The sequence below is a fragment of the Terrapene carolina genome, unplaced genomic scaffold (assembly GCF_002925995.2).
Source record: "Terrapene carolina triunguis isolate 2854851 unplaced genomic scaffold, T_m_triunguis-2.0 Scaffold93, whole genome shotgun sequence".
Classification (NCBI taxonomy): Eukaryota; Metazoa; Chordata; order Testudines; family Emydidae; genus Terrapene; species Terrapene triunguis.
This window is the reverse complement of record NW_020664444.1, coordinates 10,553,642-10,576,888: the sequence shown is the minus strand read 5'-3', so window position 1 is coordinate 10,576,888 and position 23,247 is coordinate 10,553,642. Positions and strand designations below refer to the sequence as shown.

The 23,247-nt window shown below is 41.3% G+C and overlaps 1 protein-coding gene across 1 annotated transcript in view; it reads right to left on the bottom strand.

Annotated features, from left to right (window-relative positions):
• Positions 1-23,247, bottom strand: part of GNA12 (G protein subunit alpha 12) — a 75,065-nt gene that overhangs the window by 32,651 nt on the left and 19,167 nt on the right. The window contains exon 2 of the mRNA XM_026650602.2: positions 22,649-22,864. Within this exon, the coding sequence (XP_026506387.1) occupies positions 22,649-22,864 (216 nt within the window). The remainder of the gene's footprint in view (positions 1-22,648; positions 22,865-23,247) is intronic.

Below are 23,247 nucleotides of genomic sequence, written 5' to 3'. Positions count from 1 at the left end.
AGGGCTGGGATGGCAGGAGATGCGGGTGGGGAGAGAGCCCAGGGCTGAGGCAGCAGGGGGGTGCAGGTGGGGGCCAGAGCTGGGGCAGCAGGGGGTGTGGGCGGGGGGGAGCCCAGGGCTGGGGTGCGGGGGCGGCAAAAAACCTAGAGCTGGCTTTGTCCCTACCATTCACAGCAAGTTGCAGCATGAGGTTTCAGTTCCACACTCCTTCCCCCTCCCTTTCCTGTTAATTGTGGCCGACGGAATGCTGGGAAATGTAGTTCTTTCCCTGCTCCAGGGCTGGCTCTATAGGCAGGGAGCTAACCAAGGAACTACAGCTCCCGGGGCCCCCTGTTGGTTCTCAGCTCCCATGCTGGATTCTTGTGCCCCTGCAAATTTGCCGCCCCAAGCACCTGCTTGCTTTGCTGGTGCCTAGAGCCGGCGCTGCTCTTAGTCCTATTTATGCTCAGTTGTACTATCTTAAAGAATTCATCTCCTTCAGTATTTACACCATTCAAATACTTTAAAAAAAGTAAAGTTTTCAAATGTGTCTAAGCCCCACTGACTGTCAGTGAGACTTAGGCACCTAAGTCACTTTTGAAAGTTTTACCCTATATCCCTTCATCCCCCTCAATTAATCACTTGGCCAACCTATACAGAGTTTCATTTTCAATCTCTTCAGATGAAAATCCCTGTGGCATGGTAAGCTTTCGACTATTCTTCAATCTATTTTGTATCTATTTGATAATGGTATCTACAGCTAACCACTGTAATCCAGAAGTGTCTCACTAGTTGTGGAAAGGACCACCACCTCCCTTTGCATATACAACCCAATTAGTCAGTTTAAATTACAAGAGTTGACTTATTTTGAATACTGCTATCATGCTTGCTTCTCCAATAACTTCTCCAGTTACCAGAATTTCACCACGTTTGCCAGCCACTATACTCGATACTATGAGATGTACATCACCCAGACCTGATTTTCATTTATTCCTTACTTATGCTTTGATTAGTATTAAGTCTCAATTTGGTGGGGGGGAGGGGACAGGGAGTATGAGGATGGCTTTATATTTTCCCCTCAAAAGCCTCAAGTGATTTGAAACAGACTTCTTTGGTTCCCTGTTCACAATTTCTAGTTTTCTTTTCACTGCGATATCTATGCAGTCCCTTGAAAACCATGTTGTAATCAGTGACACTGATTATGGTATCCAAGGTCTCTTAGTCATCCTTCTTCCATTGCACACGATGTTCAAGTTTGTTGCTTTTTAAAAAAAGAGTTTCCAACACTTGCTTCCTTGAAACTTAATACTATTGATGATTTAAACCATTTCTTTAGTATGCAGCATTCAAGTAACTTGATCAAGCTTTCCTATTTTTTAGTTTGAAAATTGTTTCTCCATCATGAAAGATTTAGGATGGTTCTTCTACATACCCTCACTCCCCTGCCCCACCACTCCACAAAATTATGCACTCAAAACCCTAAAGGGAATTGTTGCTAGGAAAGAAAGTACAGATCCTTTAAAACTATTTCAGTTTCAGCCCATCAGGTACTAAAGCAAGTGCTGTGGTAGCACCTTTATGTTCAGGTAGTAAATTAATTCAGACAGTGAATTCTGGTCACAACACCAAGGGCTTGTGAGATTATTTCAGTTCTATAGTGGACGGACTAATCACTCAAACACACTACCATGAAGTGCTATTCATTAAAAAAGGAATTATGAATGGAACAATGAGCAATATTTACAAATGACATCCAATCAAAAAGCTCCTGTGTTATTTATTCTGAGATCCATTTGCTTTACACGTATCAAACACTGCAAAAAAGACTTAGAACAAGATTGGAGAAAGGAACTTTGAGAATAGATGAAACATGAATACAGCCCCATCTGTTTCTTTAACCAAGCTGGTTAAAGTCTTGGCAATTCACTATTTTAAGCTAGAAATACATAGGAAAAATATATACCATTAAAATTCAATTTATTCAATCTGAGATTTTACTGAATTATTTTCCAAGAAGAATTAAGTGAGTATGATGAAAAGTGAGCGGCATGAAGAGGCTTTGGGGGTGGAGTGGGGGAGCAGACCTTCTTAGGACAAACACCAATGGTTTGTTCGGGAGCGAAGCCAAGTGAAGCACAAGTCCACCACAGTCTGAACTGCAGGAATCGGCGTTGTACACAGAGGAGACATTTGAAAGGTGTCAATAAATTACTTCTCAAAGCAACATGTTTTCCACCTTCTCAAACAGAAAATCCTGCATGATGTTTCCAAGAGCTTTTTTTTCAAAATGCTAAGTAAATAGAGTGAATTAAGTTTATTTCACATAGCCTCTTTTCTTTAAGCATAGCTGAAAGCTAGTAGGAAGCAAAGAAGAGATTTTGCCCCATTTCTACCTTTATACTAGTGAATATTCCCTGAGTTACTTTATCTCCTTTTTGGGATGTCAACTAATAGTTAGCTTGTGGAGTTTAGTATACTCCTTAGAGAACAGTGACATCTTAGCAGTTCTGCTCTCTCCACTGGGTTTAATAATCATCTGGACAACTTGTGACAGCGTGGAAACATATCACAAAATATTTTCTGCAGAAAAATTATACCCATCCTCTTCACCATTTTAAAGAGAAAACCCTAACTCTCAAAAAATGATGAGATTACAAGCCATCTGCCAGGTTTCCTCTGTGTCCAGGACTTGAGGCAGGGAACCTGTCTGGGACACCAGGAGTCCAAAACCTCCTTTCTTTCCCCCAATTGAATACCATGAGGCAAGAGCCCTGAACCACAAGCTCCCATGACTCTATTCCAGAAACTTCAGTTTCTCCAGGTGGCAGACTAGGGGTAGTGAAATCAGCAAAGCCTTTACAACTGAGAGCATCCTCACAGTACTGATACAGACACTACTTGAATGCACCTAAATCATGACTTAACTGACATCAAAGAATAAGTTTCATCACTGGAATATTGGTATAGAGGGGCATCGCTTGCTGAGGAAGGACAGGCGGAATAAAAAGGGAGGATTTGTTGCATTATACATCAAGAACAAACATACTGCTGAGGTCCAGAAGGAGGTGAGGCAGACCATGTGGAGTCCAGTTGAGAATATTTGGGTAACAATAAAAGTGGGTAAAAAATACGGATCTTCTACATACCACCAAATCAGGAAGAGGAGATGGAGGAGGCATTTCTAGCACAAACAAGAGAAACACCCAAAAACAAAAGACCTGCTAGTAATGGGGGACTAAATACCCAGATATCTGTTGGGAAAGTAATATGACAACACACAAAATAGTTCTTGAAATGTATTGAGACAACTTTTTGTTTCAGAAAGTGGAGGAAGTAATCAGAAGGACATTTTAGACTTGATACTGACCAACAGGGAGGAATTGATAGCGAATCTGAAGGTGGAAGGCAATTTAGATGAAGTAATCATGAAGTGACAGATTTCATGATTCTAAGGAAAGAAAAGAGGGAGAGCAGCAGGACAGGGACAATGGACTTCAAAAAAGCAGACTTTAACAGACAGAGCTGGCAGATAAGGTCCCGTGGGAAGAAAATCTAAGGGAAAAGTTGCTCAGCCAGGACAGCTGGCAGTTTCTCAAGGAGACAATATTAAAGGAACAACTGCAAATGATCTCCATGTGAAGGAAAAGTAAGAACAACAAGAGGCCGACATGGCTTCACCAGGAGCTTTTTAGTGACATGAAAGTCAAAAAGGAATCTTACAAAAAGTGGAAACATGGACAAATTGCTAAGGAGTACAAAAGAATAGCACAAGCACGTAGGGACAAAATCAGAAAGGCTAAGGCACAAAATGAGCAATGCCTAGTAAGTGTCATAAAAGGTGATAAGAGGTGAGAGCTTGTCTACACTGGCACTTTACAGTACTGCAACTTTCTCACTCAGGAGTGTGAAAAAACACCCCCCTTAGCACTGCAAGTTTCAGCGCTGTAAAGTGCCAGTGTAGACAGTGCTCCCAGCACTGGTAGCTATTCCCCTGGTGGAGGTGGGTTTTTTTAGAGTGCTGGGAGAGCTCCCAGTGCTATGCCATGACTACACAAGCCACAGCAACGCTTTAATGTTGCCAGTGAAGACGTGCCCTGAGAAAAGGGATTTGTGGATGGCAAAGGCAGTAACTGCCTTGAGTGAGATGTGGTGGGGTATTAAGATGAGGCTGGATTGAATGCTGGGGTGGAGAGAGAGTTATTTCTATCATGCGGCAGAGCATATATGTTAGAGTGTAACAAGGGGGGGAGGTTAGTGAGAATGATAGTAACAGAAATTGTACTGAAAGATCAGTTTGATAGCTGGTAGAAACACAATAGATGAAACTAGGAAAATGATTAACGTTTCACTCCCACTTGCGCAGTGCCTGTAAAGATTATAAACTCTTTAGGACAGGGCCTGTCTTGTGTCTGAAACACGTAGCACACTTTCAGTGCAGCCAGTCATCACTGACGTTGCCCTGACCCTTTTAAGTGTTTCAAACATCTGTTCTCATTAGAAAATAAGCATTTACAAACTGATATGCTAGTTAGTAATAAAAACTTAAGTATTTGCATGAGAGATCCTTGTTGTTTACGAGTTTGTTTATATCTAACGCTTATTCTTAGTTTTGTTTCTAGCCTACATCAGGCTAGCCTTTTCAAAGGAGCCCAAGTGAGTTCAATACCCAAAACCCATTAAAATTCAGTGGGATTTTGACACCTAGCTCCTTTGAAAACTCCCAGCCTTAACTCAGTCAAGATTACAGCAGAATAGCTCCACTATGATCCTGGTGTACACTAAGGTTTATGTTTAAAGGCTGACTTTTACATGCTCTGATGTCCACATGGTTATTCGGATTGCATAGAAACTTGCTGTACCTCATGGAGCGGCAGTTAGGGCTAGTGATCAAAATTTGGAGTCATTTTGACCAACGGGTTCCCAAGATACCGTTTTTCTTAAGAGGCTGGAAATTCTAGGAATTTTTTGTGCACAATTAGAGATCAAACTATAGCTCTGATCCTGGACAAAATGTCTTAAATTGCTAGATATTTACCTCAGCTAGTGCATGGCACCCACTAACTTTGGAGGAGCAAAACTGAAAACAGTATTCAAAAATAGTTTAGCTCCAGCCCAAGCCCAAATGCCTATACTGCAATTTTTAGCCCCACAGCCCAAGCCTCACGAGCCTGGGTCAGCTGACCCAAACTCAGAACCGCAGGTATTTTATTGCAATGTAGATTTACCTTAAGAGTCACAGGACGCATGTAACTTTGAGGGAATGCTATGGCCATCAAATCTAGGCACCAGCCACGCACTACAAGTTTAAATTGAACTCAGGAAGAAATCTGAAATTAAAAAAGGAGGCAACTTGATAGAATGTGCATTTATCATAAGGTTTGATTTTTGGGGTGGGGTGGGGAAATAAGATATTTTATAATAGAAAATTCAGAAGGCATTCAAATGAAATGTGAAAAGAATAAATACAAACATTTTCAGGGAGGACAGTGGGAATTCGGAAGCAGAGGACATGACGATAACAGGAGGAGAGGGGTTTGGGACTGCAGCAAGGAGAGGTGGATAACTGCAGGTGGGTGACAGAGGAGGAGAGGGGGTTGAGGTTAAGAGATAGGTGCCAGGGCATGTGGAAAGAAATGGGCTGGGGAACCTGTCAGTCTCACATTATCTCCTCTCATGTGTACACCAGGATCTTGGCAAAGTCCCTCTCCCTACCCCTTTGTGTGAGCTGGAAATGCCTCTCCCTCTTGAGGGTCTGAGCCCCTCTTGCTGTCACCTCTCAGTTAAACCAGGATTTGGGAGAGCATGCCCCTCTAGGGAGGTCAACCTCCATCTTGTGGGATGGGGGGAGGGGGTCTTGCCCCTCTCCCTACATCCCTTGTGAGCTAGTATCTGGGGAACCCTGAATGTCTGGGCTGGGATCTGAGAAAAGATATGCTGGGAGCAGGCACCAAGAACACATTGCTGAGGCTACATCTACACTACAGGGGGGAGTCGATTTAAGATACGCAAATTCAGCTACATGAATAGCGTAGCTGAATTCGACGTATCACAGCCGACTTACCCCGTTGTGAGGACGGCGGCAAAATCGACTTCTGCGGCTTTTTGTTGGCGGCGCTTACTACCACCTCCCCTGGTGGAGTTAGAGCGCCGATTCGGGGATCGATTGTCGCGTCCCGACGGGACGCGATACATCGATCCCCGAGAGGTCGATTTCTACCCGCCGATTCAGGCGGGTAGTATAGACCAGACCTGAGACTGGCGCAAGGAGTTGAGAATAGGCATGCTTGCTGCATATTACAGGGTCTCCAGCACTGAGAATGGGAACACCTACTGACATGAATGGAGCAGTTCACACTTCTCAGAGCGATTGTTTCAGGCTGTATTCATCTCCACTGAGGTGATCTCATTCAGCTAGGAACACTGAGATGAATGGACCCCCTTCTCACCTCTGAGCCTTCTATACTGCAGATGGACATGCAGAGAGCCTCTTCACTCCAATATGTCTCTATCCTTCCTAAAAAAAGGTCTCCTTTCTAAAAGGCAATTTTCCTAGCACATCATAATCCTGAAACAGCCTGCATGGTGGGGCTCCCTGAGCTGTGGACATAGGAAGCTGGTCCTAGGACTTCCAGGCTTCCAAGTCTAGGGCAGGGAACCTGATAGCCCAGAAATCCCCAACTCCAGCGAGGAGCCTAGCAACCCCAAGAGCGCCAGCAGGTTCCCTGCTATGGGCCTGGAATACCTTCAGGTTTCAGTGAAAGTTTAGTGGAATCTGCAATAGATATAGTAAAACATTTTGCCTCAATGAATCGGCATTTTCCAAGGAAACCGTTTGTTAAGAACATTTCTCAACCAACACCCAATTAAGAATTTCTCTCTGTTTAAAGGTTGACTAAGTGCTCTATAATCTGCATGGTTACTCAAAATGAGGATATGTTGTAGGGTTAGTGATACAAATTTAGGGTAATTTCGAGAAGGTATTTCCAAGATACGCCTCCCCCACCAAAAACTTTTCTTAAAGTTCAGATTCTACCAACTTTTGGGAGGCACACCTGGCTTCTAAAGTTATAATGGCTTAAACGGGACAGGAAGGGGAGGGTGAGCTGCAAGTGGTAGTGCAGGGGTGAGAGTAGAGAAAGATACCACGTGCTTGAATTTACTGTCATGACCACATAATAAAACTGTCACATTTTTGGACTTAGACCATGTCTGGATTCTCTCACCAGCCCTGTTAGCCACTACATACAGACAACATTATCCCCATTCCATGATAACAAAGTTTGTTTGGGGGCCAAGGGGCACTTAGGAATCACATATCAACACTGTTTCATTGTAGAAAAAAAGTGGACTGTTACTCAGAAAACCTGGGCTCTATTCGTGGTCCAGGTCACCTTGCAGGCCAGTGGCAGAGTCAAGTCACTTCACCTCTTTGTGCTTCAGTTTCCCCCACTGTACAATGGGGATAATGATGTTTTTCTCCTTGGTAAAAAAGTCTTTCATACATACAGATTCAAAGTGCTACAGAAGAGCTAAGTAGCATTCTCATTACCTGGCCGTTGTTGCATCTCAACTGGAAGCCTACATAAATACACCACCTCCATGATACTAACTTCTACTAAAAACAATTGTCTTACAGTTAAAAAAAAAAAAAAAAAAAAAAACACGCACGACAAAAGCCTCCATTAACACAGAATTAAGGTTGCGCAATGGTATCTCATACCATTCCAGAACATCGAGTTCAGCACACTTCAAAAACTTTGGAAAAGCAGGGAATACAGAATGAAGGTATATCACCTTAACTCCACCCCCATGCTCCCACTTGCCTTTGCACTGTCCAGAACAGGAGTTACCTACAACTGTTCTATACTCCGGCAGCTAAGCTACTTCACAGAAAGAATATGACAGCTGCTAAATGTTATAATCTCTTCATCATCCCGATGCGCATGATGCTATCCAACACTATACTTTCATTTACGCTTCATTAAATTTCAGACCACACTCAGCACCCAGCCTAACTGCTGACAATCCCTAGGATAAGACAACCCCTGTGCCCACTACTGTCACAACATGGCACTGTAAAGTAGTATACTCTCAAGGTACACATGTACCTCTTTCCTTTGATCATACACATAGGGGTCAGGGAGAGGGGCTCTCTCTCTCTCTCTCTCTCACACACACACACACACACACACACCCTGCCAGCTCAAGGGGTAGTTAAGTTTCCATGGGTGTGTACCTTCACTCTGAATCCCATGCTTTTCTAAAGTTTAAGGTTTGCTGAGCTTGATGTTCTAGAAGGGCATGAGATGCCAGCGGGCAACCTTAACTCTGTTAAAGGAATGTGTCAGGGAGTATATATTTTCCTTCCAAAGAAGCTTTTGGTAGATTACACTTACAGCACCTTCACGCTCCCAGAACAAGAGCTCTTGTGAAGGGATTAAAATTTTAGAAGCTATTACAAGGGTCTTTGAAATGAAAGGAAGCATGAGGCTTAGTTTTCAAGCCTCTGTAGCTCCCTCCAACAATTCAGCTTGAAGAAAAGTAACCTACCACTCAACCCACTCCCTTCCCATAGCTAACAACCAACATCTAGGGCCTGAGCCTTGCCAGTATCACTCCTCTGGCACCCAGCTCCAGCTTCCCACTGACAGGGCTGAACCTCAAATCCCCATGCATGACAGCAAGTGGCCATTTACAAGATAATGCCGATTTACCACGGGAAGTGTATGGAATCAGTGTACAGATGACAAGCCCTCAACTCACAAGCTTGGAACTTTTTGGAATGCAACTGTGGGGCTGGGTATGCACCATAGCTATGTCTTTACATTCTCCGACTACAATTCCAGCCACCATTCAGTTCTGCTCACTAAAATCTAGAGCTTTGTCCATACGCTGATAATAGCTACTTCATTCTGTGTATAGCTGATGTACAGTCAGTCTTTGAAACTTGCCCATAGATTCTATGCAGTCATCCTTCAGTAGCCAAAATAGGTGTCATTCAGGGAAACATGGTAATAAAGTCTTTGAATCCATGAAATGGCAAAAGGCCATGTAATTACAAACAAGATTTGGACAATAAATCTGCCAAAGAATTAAAACATTTTTGGAGCAGAGATACTCTGTGCTATTTTATGTGCATACAGCAAGATTAACTGAAGAGTAGGAATTACTGTAGCAAAAGTGACACCAGGAAGTTATGTATCCAGTTAAAAATGAATCAGATTAACTGTATAGGCCCTTTGAAAGTTAACCAGCAACACAGTTACATGAATGGAATATGAGCACATTAAACAGGAAAATGCTTTTCATAAATTGGAGTAAATTAGTTTTGCTTGTTTAGTAATCTGAAAGATGAAGGCCAGGCAAATGGAGTAATATTTATGTAACTAAAGGAACAGTGAAGGTGAATTGCTTGAAGGGAACTCATTTCACAAATCAGAGGGTCCTGCAAAACTACATCCGGGAGCACTGAAAATGCCTTGAGAACCCATGAAGTGGAAGCAGCAAAAGATAATGAACTAAAGCTGCTAACAAGTTTATCAGTTAGTGCTTTGAGCCTGACATCTTCACCTTGCAGCCTGGTTTATTTGAAAGGGGGGAAAAAAACAAAACACCCAAACAAACAACATAGCACTGATGAACCATATTCTATAAGTGCCTTTAGATCCTCATGTGAGGATAAGACTAAAATGAGGTGTTTAACAGCCATATCTTTGTATAATGGAGATGTTACACATGTCTGGATCAAGTTAGTAGTACCTCTGCTCATATTGTACTCTGGGGGAATACTGCACCACTGCGCAATGCAGAATTTTGCAGAAATAATTCGGTGCGCACATTATCCTTTTTCTCCCCCACAAAAAGGGACTGCAGAGACATTGGCTGCCACTAGGGGCTGCTGGACCCAGCAGAGCCCAGCTCACAGATAGAAGACAAGGTTGGGGACTGGGGGAGGAAACTGGAGGATTACCAGCACACCCTGAAGTACGGAGGGGGCAATGTGCAGGAATCGCCATGCAGGCCCAGGATCCAGCATCAGGCTGTTTCTCCCTCTGGATTCCTGGGCGGCAGAGGGTGTAAGTGTCTAGGCTGGAGGGAGGCCCACAGCTGGCCTCTGGGATGGGGTAGGGGATGTAAGTGTCTGTGCTCAGGGTGTCTGCAGCTGGGCTCTGGGGGCAAAGAAACAGGTACTGGGTAGTCGTAGGGGTTTCTTTAACTCTTTACTCCTGGGGAAATTTGTGTGTGTCTCTGTACTGTTACAGACATACTTTCTGACAGGTATTTTGAAATAAATTACCAAAATAATTGAAACTGGCGTGATTATATCATGTTATTTTGACAAATACAAAATTTGCAGAATTTTAAAATATTGTGCACAGAATTTAATTTTTTGGCACGGAATTCTCCCAGGAGTAATATTATGCATTCATTATGTTATGTTATTAAGCATGGAGAAATGCCAATCCTGAGGCAAACAGGAGAAGCAATGCCAACACCACACTAAGCTGGAACACACCTGCATTAATGAAAAGTGTAGTCAGGAGCAGATTCTTAGTGCAACTTCCTTATAATCTTTTAATCCATTTCTGATCAGTAGTAGTTTAGGAGGATATTAGTTTTAAAAAACAAGATTGAAGTTTCTGCCATAAAGAAAACTCTTGAAATAATTCAAAATAGAAGATACATAGGAGTTCTGGAAACATTTTCCATTCCTGACACTGAGCGCTGACACGGATGTACTGTATGCTGTTTTGTGTGTTCACTGATTTTGTTCGCCACAACCATTTTAGCAGCATTTCTATGATTATCACCACTTCATACGAGAATGATGCAAGAACATAATAGTAACACTTTCATATTACAAAGTAGCAGCCGTGTTAGTCTGTATCCGCAAAAAGAACAGGAGTACTTGTGGCACCTTAGAGACTAACAAATTTATTTCATATTAGTGAGCCCAAGTAATTCAGCTTTTTCAGGACACAGACTTCCTGTTGGTGTCTGATCAGCAGACTTCTCTTAATGTGAAAAAATTTATTATGGTTTAAGCCTCTAACAAGTGCAGTTAATCCCTATGTTGGAATCAAGTGGGAGGTTTTTCACAAAGTGCCTAGAGATTTAGGCACCAACTTGCACTGAAATTCAATGGGAATTGTGCATCTACCTCCCTTGGGCACACAAATCCCATCTTAAAATTTAAGATACTTTGTTTGACCTCCAGTACAAAAGAATACATTCCTGAAACTGGTGTCTCTCTAAAAACTATTTCAGCAAGAGATTTGAAAATGAAGATCTATTTTAATTACTTCCTAAACATGGACACCAAACAGCTTAATCAAGAGCCAACTGGGTTGGATTTAGATCTGTGCAGATCTGAGTTTTCTTGCACACTAAAGAGCAGATTACACCAGTGGATTTTAGCCACAGTTGGGTACTGGCTGAGAGAGAGGCTGAGCTGAAAGTTTCCTCCCTTGTTTCTCACAGCATATGCCAGCATTTCTTGATGGGAACGCAAAGATTAATTACAGCTGGATTTACTCTGAACAAATCCCTATACTCAAAATCCTGCAAGATTTAGAGTAGGACTAATTTGTATTTTTGTCTTAAATACTTAAATTGTTACTGTAACTTGGTTTTATGCATAATAAAATTAGAGCCTTTTACTAGGAGTAGAGAATGCAGTCTCAGGAATTACGATCAAGTTAATTCTTCATTCTAAAAAAAATCTAAGATTTCATGCTTCAGCAGAAGTGTTTGTTGTAAGGGAACTGGTAAACATGAAAGACTGCAGCCACATGAAAAAGAAAGAGCATCTAGGCTAGAAAGCTATACAGGGGTTCAGGTAATTCTGAAAGTCAAATGTCGCTAGACATGAGCTGCAAAGGCAAACAAATGAATCCTGGATAAGGATTGGCAATGTATATATGAGTAGGAAGGATTTGATGACAGGAAGTATTTTCAGAGGAAAGTACAGCCATCATTATGCAAGATGCAAATTATGTTCAAATATACTGAACATTGGAATCAGGATCAAATTACTTTCCACCCTGAACATACCAAACTCAAAATGAATACTCACTTGCATTTGAAGAGCCAGAAGCAGAGACTCCTACAGAATTTATTTAGTGTTATAAATATGAAGCTTTTTACTTACCTCCAAGACCATGCTATTTGAACAGAACCAGACAAGCTCTAAACCGTAGCCATTTGGAAGTTGCAAGCAGCAAGCATTAATAAAAATGCCTGGAACATACTATGTGTTTTCTAGACCTAAAATATGGTCCCTGCCCTGAAGCGTTTACAATTTAATTAGACAGAATACAGATGAAGGACTGGGGCAGGGAGGGGCAAATACAATATAGAAAACCAAAGCAGCCCATTGGCACAGGTTCTCATTCCATATTTTATTTAAACATGAGCTATCCCCAGCAGCCTCACTAGCCTCCCCTATGTCCATACCTGTTCCTTATTAGCAGCTCATGTTTATCATACAGAAACATGTTCCTTTTACTCTTTGCCTCATCCTCCCAATTCCCATGCTGACTGCACTTCAACCAGCTGTTGCATTTTGCTGTAAACCTAGACTGGAAGTTCTCTGGGACAAGAACGGTCTTTGTTCAAAGAACTTAGTACAGTTAGCTTTTAACCCTTAGTTGGCGTGTAATTTAAAACATTGGAGAATGGTTGTGTTACAGCGTCCTTTCTCCAATGTTTTAAATTACAGATAAAACAGCCAAGCAGAAGATAACCCTGAAGTAGTGCAAAGGGTAGAAACATGTCACTTTGTCGCCCCTATTCTATCTACCAGAGGAGACATCTCACAATTGCTCTGTTCATGGAGCAGCTTTTGTTGCATGTGCTCCAGCTTGGGAGAAGAAACAAGCCTCCCGCATGAGGGAAGGATATTGCACCAGTGTTTCATAATCTACATGGACTTCCAATTGATTTCCAGTGAAAGATTATTTTTCTCTTTGAATACCTAAATGGTCTGAGTCTTACCTATCTTAGAAGCAGGGTTTCTCTTCATGATGTTCCACAGCATTTATGGTCCAGTGAGATGCTCAAGCTAAGAGTTCCTTTGTTTACATGACAAGGGGATACTAAAGCAGAAATTTCTTAAAAGTGGCAAGGGAGTCCTCAACTTTGGAGATCACTCCCCCGCAATCCTGAGCTTGGATTTTGGTGACCTTCAAGACATGTTGCAAGGCCTGTTTAAGGCAGTTATTGGGGTGGTAGAATAAATGCTGGTAAGGCTTTGGAGTAGGCTACTTGGGGAGGTTTCTGTTGGCGTTGGGTCAGTTTGTTGATCTCATTTAGTGACTTTTAATCCTGTAAATGTACATAGGATTACACACCGTAGAAGTACAATGCTAAAACCATGCAAAGTTGGTCTATATCCAGTAATTTGTATAGAATTTTGCAGTTTTGTTTTGCATGGTGTCAGCCCTCAAGTTTTAAGTTTTCAAAAAGATACAGCAAGTACAATACTTTAGGGGACAGGACACCCAAAACCAGGGTTTTAAGTTTTGGTTCTGTCATTTAATTGCTGTGTGGCTTTGGGCATCTCGCATTACTCCAGGATCAAGCAGAAAAGAAAAGTATCACTTCTCTCAAGGTCCACCCATAACTCAAGATCCAGTCACCTGTGATGTCAAAGCAAGATATTATTTAGCTTGTTTGGATCTTAATATGCAAAAGTGGAGGAACTGGAATGTTTTGATCAGCAGTTAAATGGTTAAGTGCTCACATTTAACTTCAGCATTAATGCCCCTTCAAATGAACAGGGGCAGTTTACATCACTGAAAACTATTGTTTCAGAGCTGTCTGCATACACTACTACATCATATTACAGCAGGTTCACATTCTTCAAATTACTTTCCCAGCCATGTGAGGTAGAGACAAATTTAAGTGAAAGTTTAGGTTCTGGAGCACAAGATGCAACCATCAGCACATAGGGCTGCTAAGAGACAGCTTACACAGAACTTTACAAATATTAGTAACTGCAAAATATCATGGCCAGTGAGTGACAAGGATGTTTCGGGCTAGTAGCCCTGTGCTCAACCACTAGCTTATGCTGCTTGTAGGGACACCATGGACTTCCACATGGATACTAAAGTGTGGTGTTAGACAGAGATGTAAATGACGTTGTGCAAAGCTTCCCCATGATGTTGCAATTTCACAGAAGTTTTGCAAACTTGAAAAATCCTGGAATTTTTTTAAATAGTTTTGCAATGAATATTGTGTGAAGAAAAGGTTCTCTCTGTAGCGGCCCCTTGTTTAAATTATGCTCAAGGTGAAGTAATGAATAGTTTTGTTATTTCTTTTGTATATCTGTATCAGAAGCCTCCAGGGACACAATTGATGTAATAGGTAAGAGTAACTGGACTGAAAAGAGGTCAAAGTTACAGAACAAGCAACATTTGTAGCCTCTTGTGTAAGTTTATGATTGAGAGTGGTTTGGAGAACAGCGGTCTACCTGTAACATTTGTTTTATGAACTACTGTACAACAGAGCTAATTTGGCACTTCAATTTCCTGAAGAGCAAATCCACAACAAGTATATTGTTGACATTAGATACACAAATCCTCTTCACCATGATTGTATGTTATACTATTTCACATAAGAAAAAGAGAGCAAAATGCTATCTGAGTCATGCGCTTATGTCTAAAATGTAAAACCACTGAGGGCCTGAGATGGAGTTATAGCTTTCAATCCACGTTTCACCTTGAGTACTGGAGAGACTGCCACATCATGTTACATACAGCACGTCTACACAGCAATAAAACACCATTGGCAGGCCCACATCAGTTAACGGGGCTCGGAGCTATAAAACAGCAGTGTAGATGTTCGGGTTGGGCTGGAGCCTGAGCCCTAGGGACCTGCGGGCAGTCAGAGCCTGAACATCCACCCTGCAATTTGATAGCCCCACAGCTTAAATCAACTGAAATGGGCCAGTCGTGGGCATTTTACTTCAGTGCAGACAAACCCATACAGCGTTTTGATAAAACATACTACTGAGTTTTCAGATACTAAAAAAGCACCATAAAACTCCATTAGCCTTCATGTGAAGATGCATCTATATCTATATCTATATCTATATCTATCTTCACATGAAGGCTAATATATATAAATAAAAGTGTCTTTTCAGCAAGTAAATGAAGTGGAGATAGTGTTCCAAACACAGGTGTCCCATACAATGACCGAGAATATCAAAAGAACCTATAAAAGAACAGTTTTAAAGTATTTTCTTGACCATCTACCGCAAACTGCCCCCCCCCCCAGAAAAAAAAGACTTCAGGGGTTCGAGATCATTTATGGCTATCTGCACAAGGAATTGCATGGAACACTCCCCTTAGTAGTAGTTGAACATGAGCAGAGCAGGAAGTTTCCTCCTACCTCTGCAACCCCCACAACCCCTCCATGCATGCCTTTCATGGATTGCTGCTTCATATAAAAGCTAATATTTGGTGCTTTCTCATAGGTTTCAAGGTCAGAAAAGACATTGTAATCATCTAGTCTGCATTCCTGTAGAACTCCTCCAAAATAATTTCTAGAGCATCTCTTCCCAATTTAAAACTTGCCAATAATAGAAAAAAATCACCACAATCCTTGGTAAATTATTCCAATGGTTAATTACCCTCACTGTCAAAAATGTACACCTCCTTTCCAGTCTGAATTGGTCTAGCTTCAACTTCAGCCAGGTTATACCTTTCTCTGCTAGACTGAAGAGCCCATTACTAAATATTTGTTCCCCATGAAGGTACTTACAGAGGGTAATCAAGTCACCTCTTAAACCTTGTTTGTTATGTTAAATAAACTGAGCTCCTTTAATCTATCAAGGTAGATTTTCTAATCTTTAAGAGGGCTAGGGTGCTGGGATAAAATTCACATTTACACTGACTAAAACAGGAGTCTCTCTTTTTTGCTTAACAAGTCCTATTAGGCCCACGTGTGTTAAGGACTGTATCCACTGCTATGGAGCAACACCAAGATACAGATAGCTAATTTAGCTGAGCTATACTCACACATCAATTTTTGTGTGCACCAGTTTTGGGTAAGAAGTCCCCCTCCCAGACATACTACAGTGAATAGCAAGTGCGTGCACAGGAAATAGCTTTTGCAAGTTCTATCCCTTGTTTGGGTGCAAGAGCTGCTGGATAAAAGGAGTAATCTGCTGCCAATCTTACTTTCAGAGAAGTGGAGAAAGAGGGTTGAGCCTATGCCATCTCACTGCTGCCAAAGAGGGTTGCCATGATTTTCCCCTCACACGCACTGAGTATACCCACTGCAGGAAGAGGTGAGAGTAAATCTACCACCATTTCTTGCATCCATAGGACAGCTACTATTCTTGCACTGAGTTTCCCAAGGGCCTTTTTGACACAGAATGGAGCCTTCAGCTGGACAGGAAGTCACCAAGTACTCAGTCTGATGGACTTGGGAACCAGTGCTGTTCCAAGAGGGCAACACCTAAGCCCTACAACCCTGAGATGTTGGTACATATGGAACTCCTGTTTACACAAGAGCACTTGGAATTGGGCCCAAGCCTCAGATTCTTCGCTTCCATGTATTCGAGACAAGCAACCAATGATTCCGTAATAAGTTCCTTTGTGGAAGTAGCCATGCAAATCAAATATTCTGTCTCCATCTGCTGGCAGGGAGGAATGTAATCCAAGTATCTGAGGTAGTACAGAAGACCTCAGAAAGAATAAGTGTTACAGGGTATCTATAGTGTAGTGATAAAATGTATTCTTTTCAAAAATACAGACAGAAAATATGGGGGGGTGAAGAGAGTCACACACTGATTACAAAAGTATTCTTGTAGCTAAAAAAAAAATGAGGACAGCGACCTGACAATGTAACCAAATACACAATGAAGCTTTTGTCCCAAAACTACTTGCTTGCATACAAGGAACAGAGGAACTTGGGAGGGGGAGTGGAGGGGGGCGGGATGTGAAATTGGTTAGCCTGATTTAGGAGAGAGAGAGAGACACTGAAGCAAAGAAAATACTGCTATTGTGGAATCCACCCACTCAGTTCTAAGAGGCTCAAATACCCAGACGGGGTTTACAGGCAGCACTTGAATGCATTGTGTATGAAACAGAAAGTGCTGATAAATGCCTAGAGGCAGCTCCTCTGGTCCAAGTGAAGAAAATTTCAGATTATATTAGGTTATGGTCAAACAGCCATTTTAATCCAACAAGCTTTTCACTGCTAAACCAATCATTAAGTTTAGCATTACAAAGAAAGCCACCTATAGATTAGATTTTTTTAGCTATAGGTAGTCAATCCATGCATCACATTTTACTTTACACACACAAAAAAAGTTACTAAAAAAGTATAGACAGTTCAAAAGCAGAACAACTGCTATAATATGGTTTGGTAGACAGGTATATTGCATAATGACTGTACAAAATGTTACTACACAGATCTTAAGTTTAAAACAAAAGAAGTTTAGTGTTAAATTGATTGGAAGACCACCCTGAAGATATTTTACAGCATTAAGCAAGGTCTTCACTGCAAGCATCTCTAAGGCCTGGTTTATACACAGCTGTACCAGTTAGGTGTTAAATGGTTAAATTAAACTGGTGCAAGAGATTGTACAGGCACTTGTTTCAGTTAAGATTAAAAATCAGGCTTTTTTCAGTTTAAATCAGTAATTGGTTTAAACTAAAAAGAACTAAGGAGCAAACTTCTATGTGGATAATTCTATTTAACCAAGTCAGTTTAAAGTCACACCTTTAGTTAAACCAATTCAGTTTCTCATATATACAAGACCTATAAATCAACAGAGACATGTTAAATTTGGTTTACATCTATTTAGACCAATTTAAGTGCCCACGTAGGGATTAAACCAAATCAGTGCACAGGTGTGGACAAGATCTAAACTAGTATCTACAATATGGGGTTATAAATAAGCCCTCCACATTATAGCATTTGCTTGTTGAAAAATTGTGGGTGTTAAACACAAAAAAGCCAGACCACAAGCTACTCCCAATCTCCATGACCTCAGCTATCAGCCTTTTGCTACATCCTAATGAGATTAGGCATGGCATGAATAGCCCTAAGAGCCAACAAGAGGTGAAGCAGAACCATTCAATTTATTAAGCAGCAAGATTATTTTTGAAAGGACTTGTCTAGTAATGTGTCAATCTGAAAACTAGTACCTATGCACTCAAGAATATTTTAATTCCATGTACCACATATAGTAGCACCTCAGAGTTACGAACACCTTGGGAATGGAGGCTGTTTGTAACTCCGAACAAAATGTTGTGGTTGTTCTTCCAAAAGTTTACAACTGAACATTGACTTAATACAGCTTTGAAACTTTACTGTGCAAAAGAAAAATGTTGCTATTCACCATCTTAATTTAAATGAAACAAGCACAGTAACAGTTTCCTTACCTTGTCAAATCTTTTGTTTTAATTTTTTTTTTTTAAGTATTTTATGTTTAACACAGTACTGTACTGTATTTGCTTCCCCCTATCTCTGCTGCTGCCGCCTGATTGCATACTTCCAGTTCCAAATGAGGTATTTAGTTGACCAGTCAGTTCGTAACTCTGGTGTTCATAATTCTAAGTTCCTATTGTACACTTATGAAGCTTTAATGCAATAAACTATAATTCACTTATATTTAAGGCATCATTCCGATTGTATCTGTGCGCCATATCATGCATTATAGTTGATATTGAATTGCTTTGAATTGCTGTCTTCTGTCTTAAATTATGTTATTCACAGCAGGTCGGGTTACAAGTAGTATTCTGTACTGCTACAGGTTACATCTATGCCTTTGTATATAAAATATTCCCAAGTAATAGTTCTGGGGCCCATAACAGTTTTGTTTCCCTTAGTATCCATATAATATATTTCTACATAACCAATTTAAGTCATGTTACATTAGATCAGAGGTTCCCAAACTGTGGGGTGCACTGATGAGTTTATTGGAGGACACAAAGACCTGACAGGTCAGCACTAAAGGGCTGGGAGCTGGGGGGGGGGGGGGGGGGGGGGGGGGGGGGGGGGGAGGAGGGGCGCTCTGTCTGAGCCCTCTTGGCTGAAGGGAAGAAAGCTCCCTGCCCATCTCATTCCTCCATTGCTGCAGCCACCAGCCAGCAGTCACCCTCCTTTGCTGGGAAGGCCAGGGGGGGACTCTGAGAACTACAAGCCAAAGGCTGCACCCCAGGAGTACTGATACTCCTGCCTGACACAGCCCCCTGCTCACCCCAACCCTTCTTTTCGACAAAGTCTACACAAGGAAAGCAGACAGGACCATACTGAAGGACCAGGATCAGGATGGGGCAGTGTCCAGCGGACGGGGAGGGGGATAGTACTCCAAGCCCCTCTTGACCACAGCCCTGGTAATTTTCCCGGGGGGGGGGGGGGGGGGCAAGGACAGGCAGGGACCAGGACTCAAGAGCTGAGATCACCTGACCACTGCAGGGAGCAACACACTTCCTCATGTCCCAGTGGGGAATACCCCCATGGACCCTCCTATGGGTACTGGGCACCCCTCCTTCTTCCTCCCCATGCATGGAACATGACTCTGAACAGAGGAGCTCAGCAAAAAGAGTTTGGGAATCTCTGCATTAGATGTTACAAATACTACTGACTTCAACATAAAGGTGGAGATCTGGTGTCTTTAGCATGCATCTCTGCCTTCTGTTTGTTTAAGCTTGTAGCTGAAGTTCAAGAATGCAAAAGCAGCCTTAATTTAGTGTCTTGAAAAACCTCTTGTATCAAGGAACTAGTCTTTCCAATATAATACAATTTCATTGCTATTCAGTGATGTGGAGGGAGCATCTGACCTATGTAACCGTTCTCCACTCTGCCACCTGCCCCCGCCCCCGCAATATACTTAGTCACCGTGTAATATTCAAAGGTTGTTTTTCCTGTAACCAACTTCAGCCAATTACAAGGGTTGAGTTTCCAATCCCACTATCACAGCTCAAGTGGTCATAAAGCATTTAGGTCTAAACAGTCTCAGTTATTTAGGATTAGCAAATATAAGAAAGCATTTTAAGAAGATAATAATTTACAGGAGTTAGGTTGGCAAGCCGGACACCTGCATGAAAGACTTCAATCTGCAAATTAAAGGATGTTTAGGTATGCTGAAAATATACAAGATTAATTCATAAATATTTCCCAGGTATTTTAACAACTTATCCTAAATAAATTTCCAAGGACTATTAGTTGTGGTTCTGAGGTATATTGGCAAGGGTTTGGTTGTTTGTGTGTTTTGTTGTTGTTGTTTTGTTTTAAATAAAACAAAAAATAAATAAATGCATTACCACACATAGTGAAATAGAATATACAGCCTTTTCTTTGAGGAATGCAAAAAACTAACTAAAACTGAAAAAGCTCTCTAGCTATTTTAAGAGAGTCACTCCTGATCCAAGAATTTTTAAGTCATGTTTCAGCAAAAGCACAATTTTACAGTTAAAAGTTAAAATTTCTGGAAAAGGGATATAATGGAAGCACTGACAATCTTAACTGTAATGGCACAAAAATCAGAGCTTTGACAATCTGGCATTGACCCTTACTACTAAAAGGCACAGCTAAACAGAAATGTTTGTTTTAATCTTGTTATAAGCTATTCCATTAATTCCAGTTATTCCTTTTAGGGCCAAAAAAGGAAGACACAGCAATGCTGTAATTCCTGCCCTTAAACTTCAAGCACATTCCATTTCAAGAACTTCAGAGTTTATTTATGCAATTAGTTTTCAGAAACGCTTCTCCAGAGTCAGGCAACAATGAGAATATAAAGAATGGCATATTATATTTTATGAAGTTACTGAAATTAAGCCAAAAACTTGACTCCTTAGAAAAAGAGCAGAGTTATAGGGCCACTTTGCTTCCTTGTATGAAAGTACTAACAAAAACATAGCAGACTTGTGTATCTGTGAGCACAAGAGCATGGTGCAAGGGAAGACAAAGAATAATTTCTGATATAGGCAAAGAATATGTTTTAATGCTATGCCTGGTCTAGGTAAATTATTAGTGTTACATTACTGTCAGTTGCATGACATTACAATATCTGTTACTTTTACACGTCAATGCCTAGGATGTAAAAGGACTAAGATTATTTTGGACTGCCTATTTCCTCCTTAACTATGAACTGACAGTGTGGGGGTGGAAGTCTGCACAAGTAACAATTTCCCATTCCAGACCTTAAAAGTACACAAACTAATCTCAAATCTGGAGAATTACAATCCCTACCGGATGGAAGAGAGGCTCTTAAACCCAATGTTTTAAGATGTCTCGGATCACAGCAGCACCCGGAAGGGAGTCTTTAGAGTACTTGTTCATTTCCAATTTTTATGTTTGCTTAAATCTAAAACTCTGCACTTGACTTTGCTTCTCTCCCCGTCCTGTCAGCCTCAAACACTATGGTTGCTCAGAGGGGAGAGAAGGGAGATGGAATGGCATTTCTCCTCCTGTCTGAGGAGAGTGGTAATACTGAGAGTGTAATATAGTAAGGGGAGGCCCCAACTTGGAATTCACTCCTACTGGGCTCACCTTTGCATCTGGCAATTCTCACATAAGAAGTCACATTCTCCATCATACAGAATTAAATTCCTTTCTTTGAACACAATGTTATTTATAGCAGCAAAGCGAGGAAAACACTATTTAGAATAAAGTTCCCTCTTATGCCCAATTTTAGGAAGTCATAACATCTCTTTTCAATGAAAAAAAGGAAATGTTTTCTGTGAAGTTACAGAGTGAGAAACATGGAACATAACTTAACATATAAGCATGGAAGCTAAGCCACTTAAGTGACTGGTCAGATTTTCGTTATCATACCACTGTTTGAACCCAAATAGGTAGTCACATCTTGAGGTTAGCGACAACCAAAAAACACCAATCAACCAAAAGAGGCTATAGTCCCTCAACAACCGCCTCATTATTTGGGGCTGGGAGGGGAGAGGGGAGAAGAGGAGTGGAGAAGGTAGGGAAGAAGACAAGACAGGAGAATAAAGGGTGGTCATCAACTGCTCCAACAGGCATAATAGATATATGTTCATTCATATCAAAGACAAAAATGTTCAATATCAGAAGTGCTTTCTTATCATACCTGCATTTTATATTATGCAATGAGTTTTGAGCTGAACTCTAGAAGTCTGTTTTTAAAGGAAAACAGGGGAAAACAGTTTTTATTTTTAGGCTGACATCCAAATGCTGCCTCAAGTGCAACTTGCAGATATAAAAAAGGAAAGGAAAAAAAAAAATCCAAGAACAGCTTGGAAAGGGATCACATTAACTTCAAAAGAGTTGATCTGCAAATAGTAGCAGCCTGCCAGCATCAATAGAATACAAGTTGGCAAAACTGGACAAATATAAAAAAAAAGTGTGCATTAATCAGTGGCCTACTATGATCAGCCCAACTGAGCAACTCAGGTTTTGGGGGGTTTTTTTGTTCAATCATTTCCTGCCTTTTTTGGTTCCTCTTGTTCTTCCAGTCTAGTCCACTTATTCCGCTCTTTCCCATAGTTTTTTTCAGTTTGGCTCCAATTACTCCTCATTCCTGCTGCTATAGCACGCTCAGATTTATAGCATTGCTACAGCTTGCTTGTATTATGGCCACACACCGGGTCTAGCAATCTGTTCTTAAACTGGATTCAGACTGAAAAAACCCCGTTTACAACTCTTCAATCAGCATACAGTTGGATACACTTACCAGCTGATACTCACTCCGACGGCTAAAAGCTTCCTTGATTCCAGAATCCCTCCACAGGGCGCTCAGTGCAGGTACATACAACTGGAATGTGGCAGGCTCTATAGGCATTCCAGCTTTGTTTTCAAAAGCCATCAAAAACATTCCATGCTTCTCGTTCTCCGTGTACTGCCAAGGAATCCCTAGTTTGTCCCGTGCATCAACGAGAACCTTGCAGCCCTACAGAATGATTCAGATAAAACAGAGTCAGTGATCAAAAAATAAAAGTGTAAAGGAACTTGAACTTAAAAGTACATGAAGCTTACAGTGGCACAAGTCAGTAGTCCTGTGGGAGGACAATTCAGAAGGGGATCCAATTGCAAGGAGAAATGTATGAAGGAACAAAAACTGTCCTTGTTTAAGCAACATAGCTGCTATATATCTGGTAGGGGATGGGGAGAAACACTTTTACAATGACATGGTCAGAGAGCAAAAGTATAAAAATAAAGACCTATATCAAATGTATACTACAATATTTTCTGTTTAGCAACCTGTAAGCAACTCCCACCCCATCACTGTATTATCCAAACATCTACTGAAGCAGACACATGCCTGAAACAGTG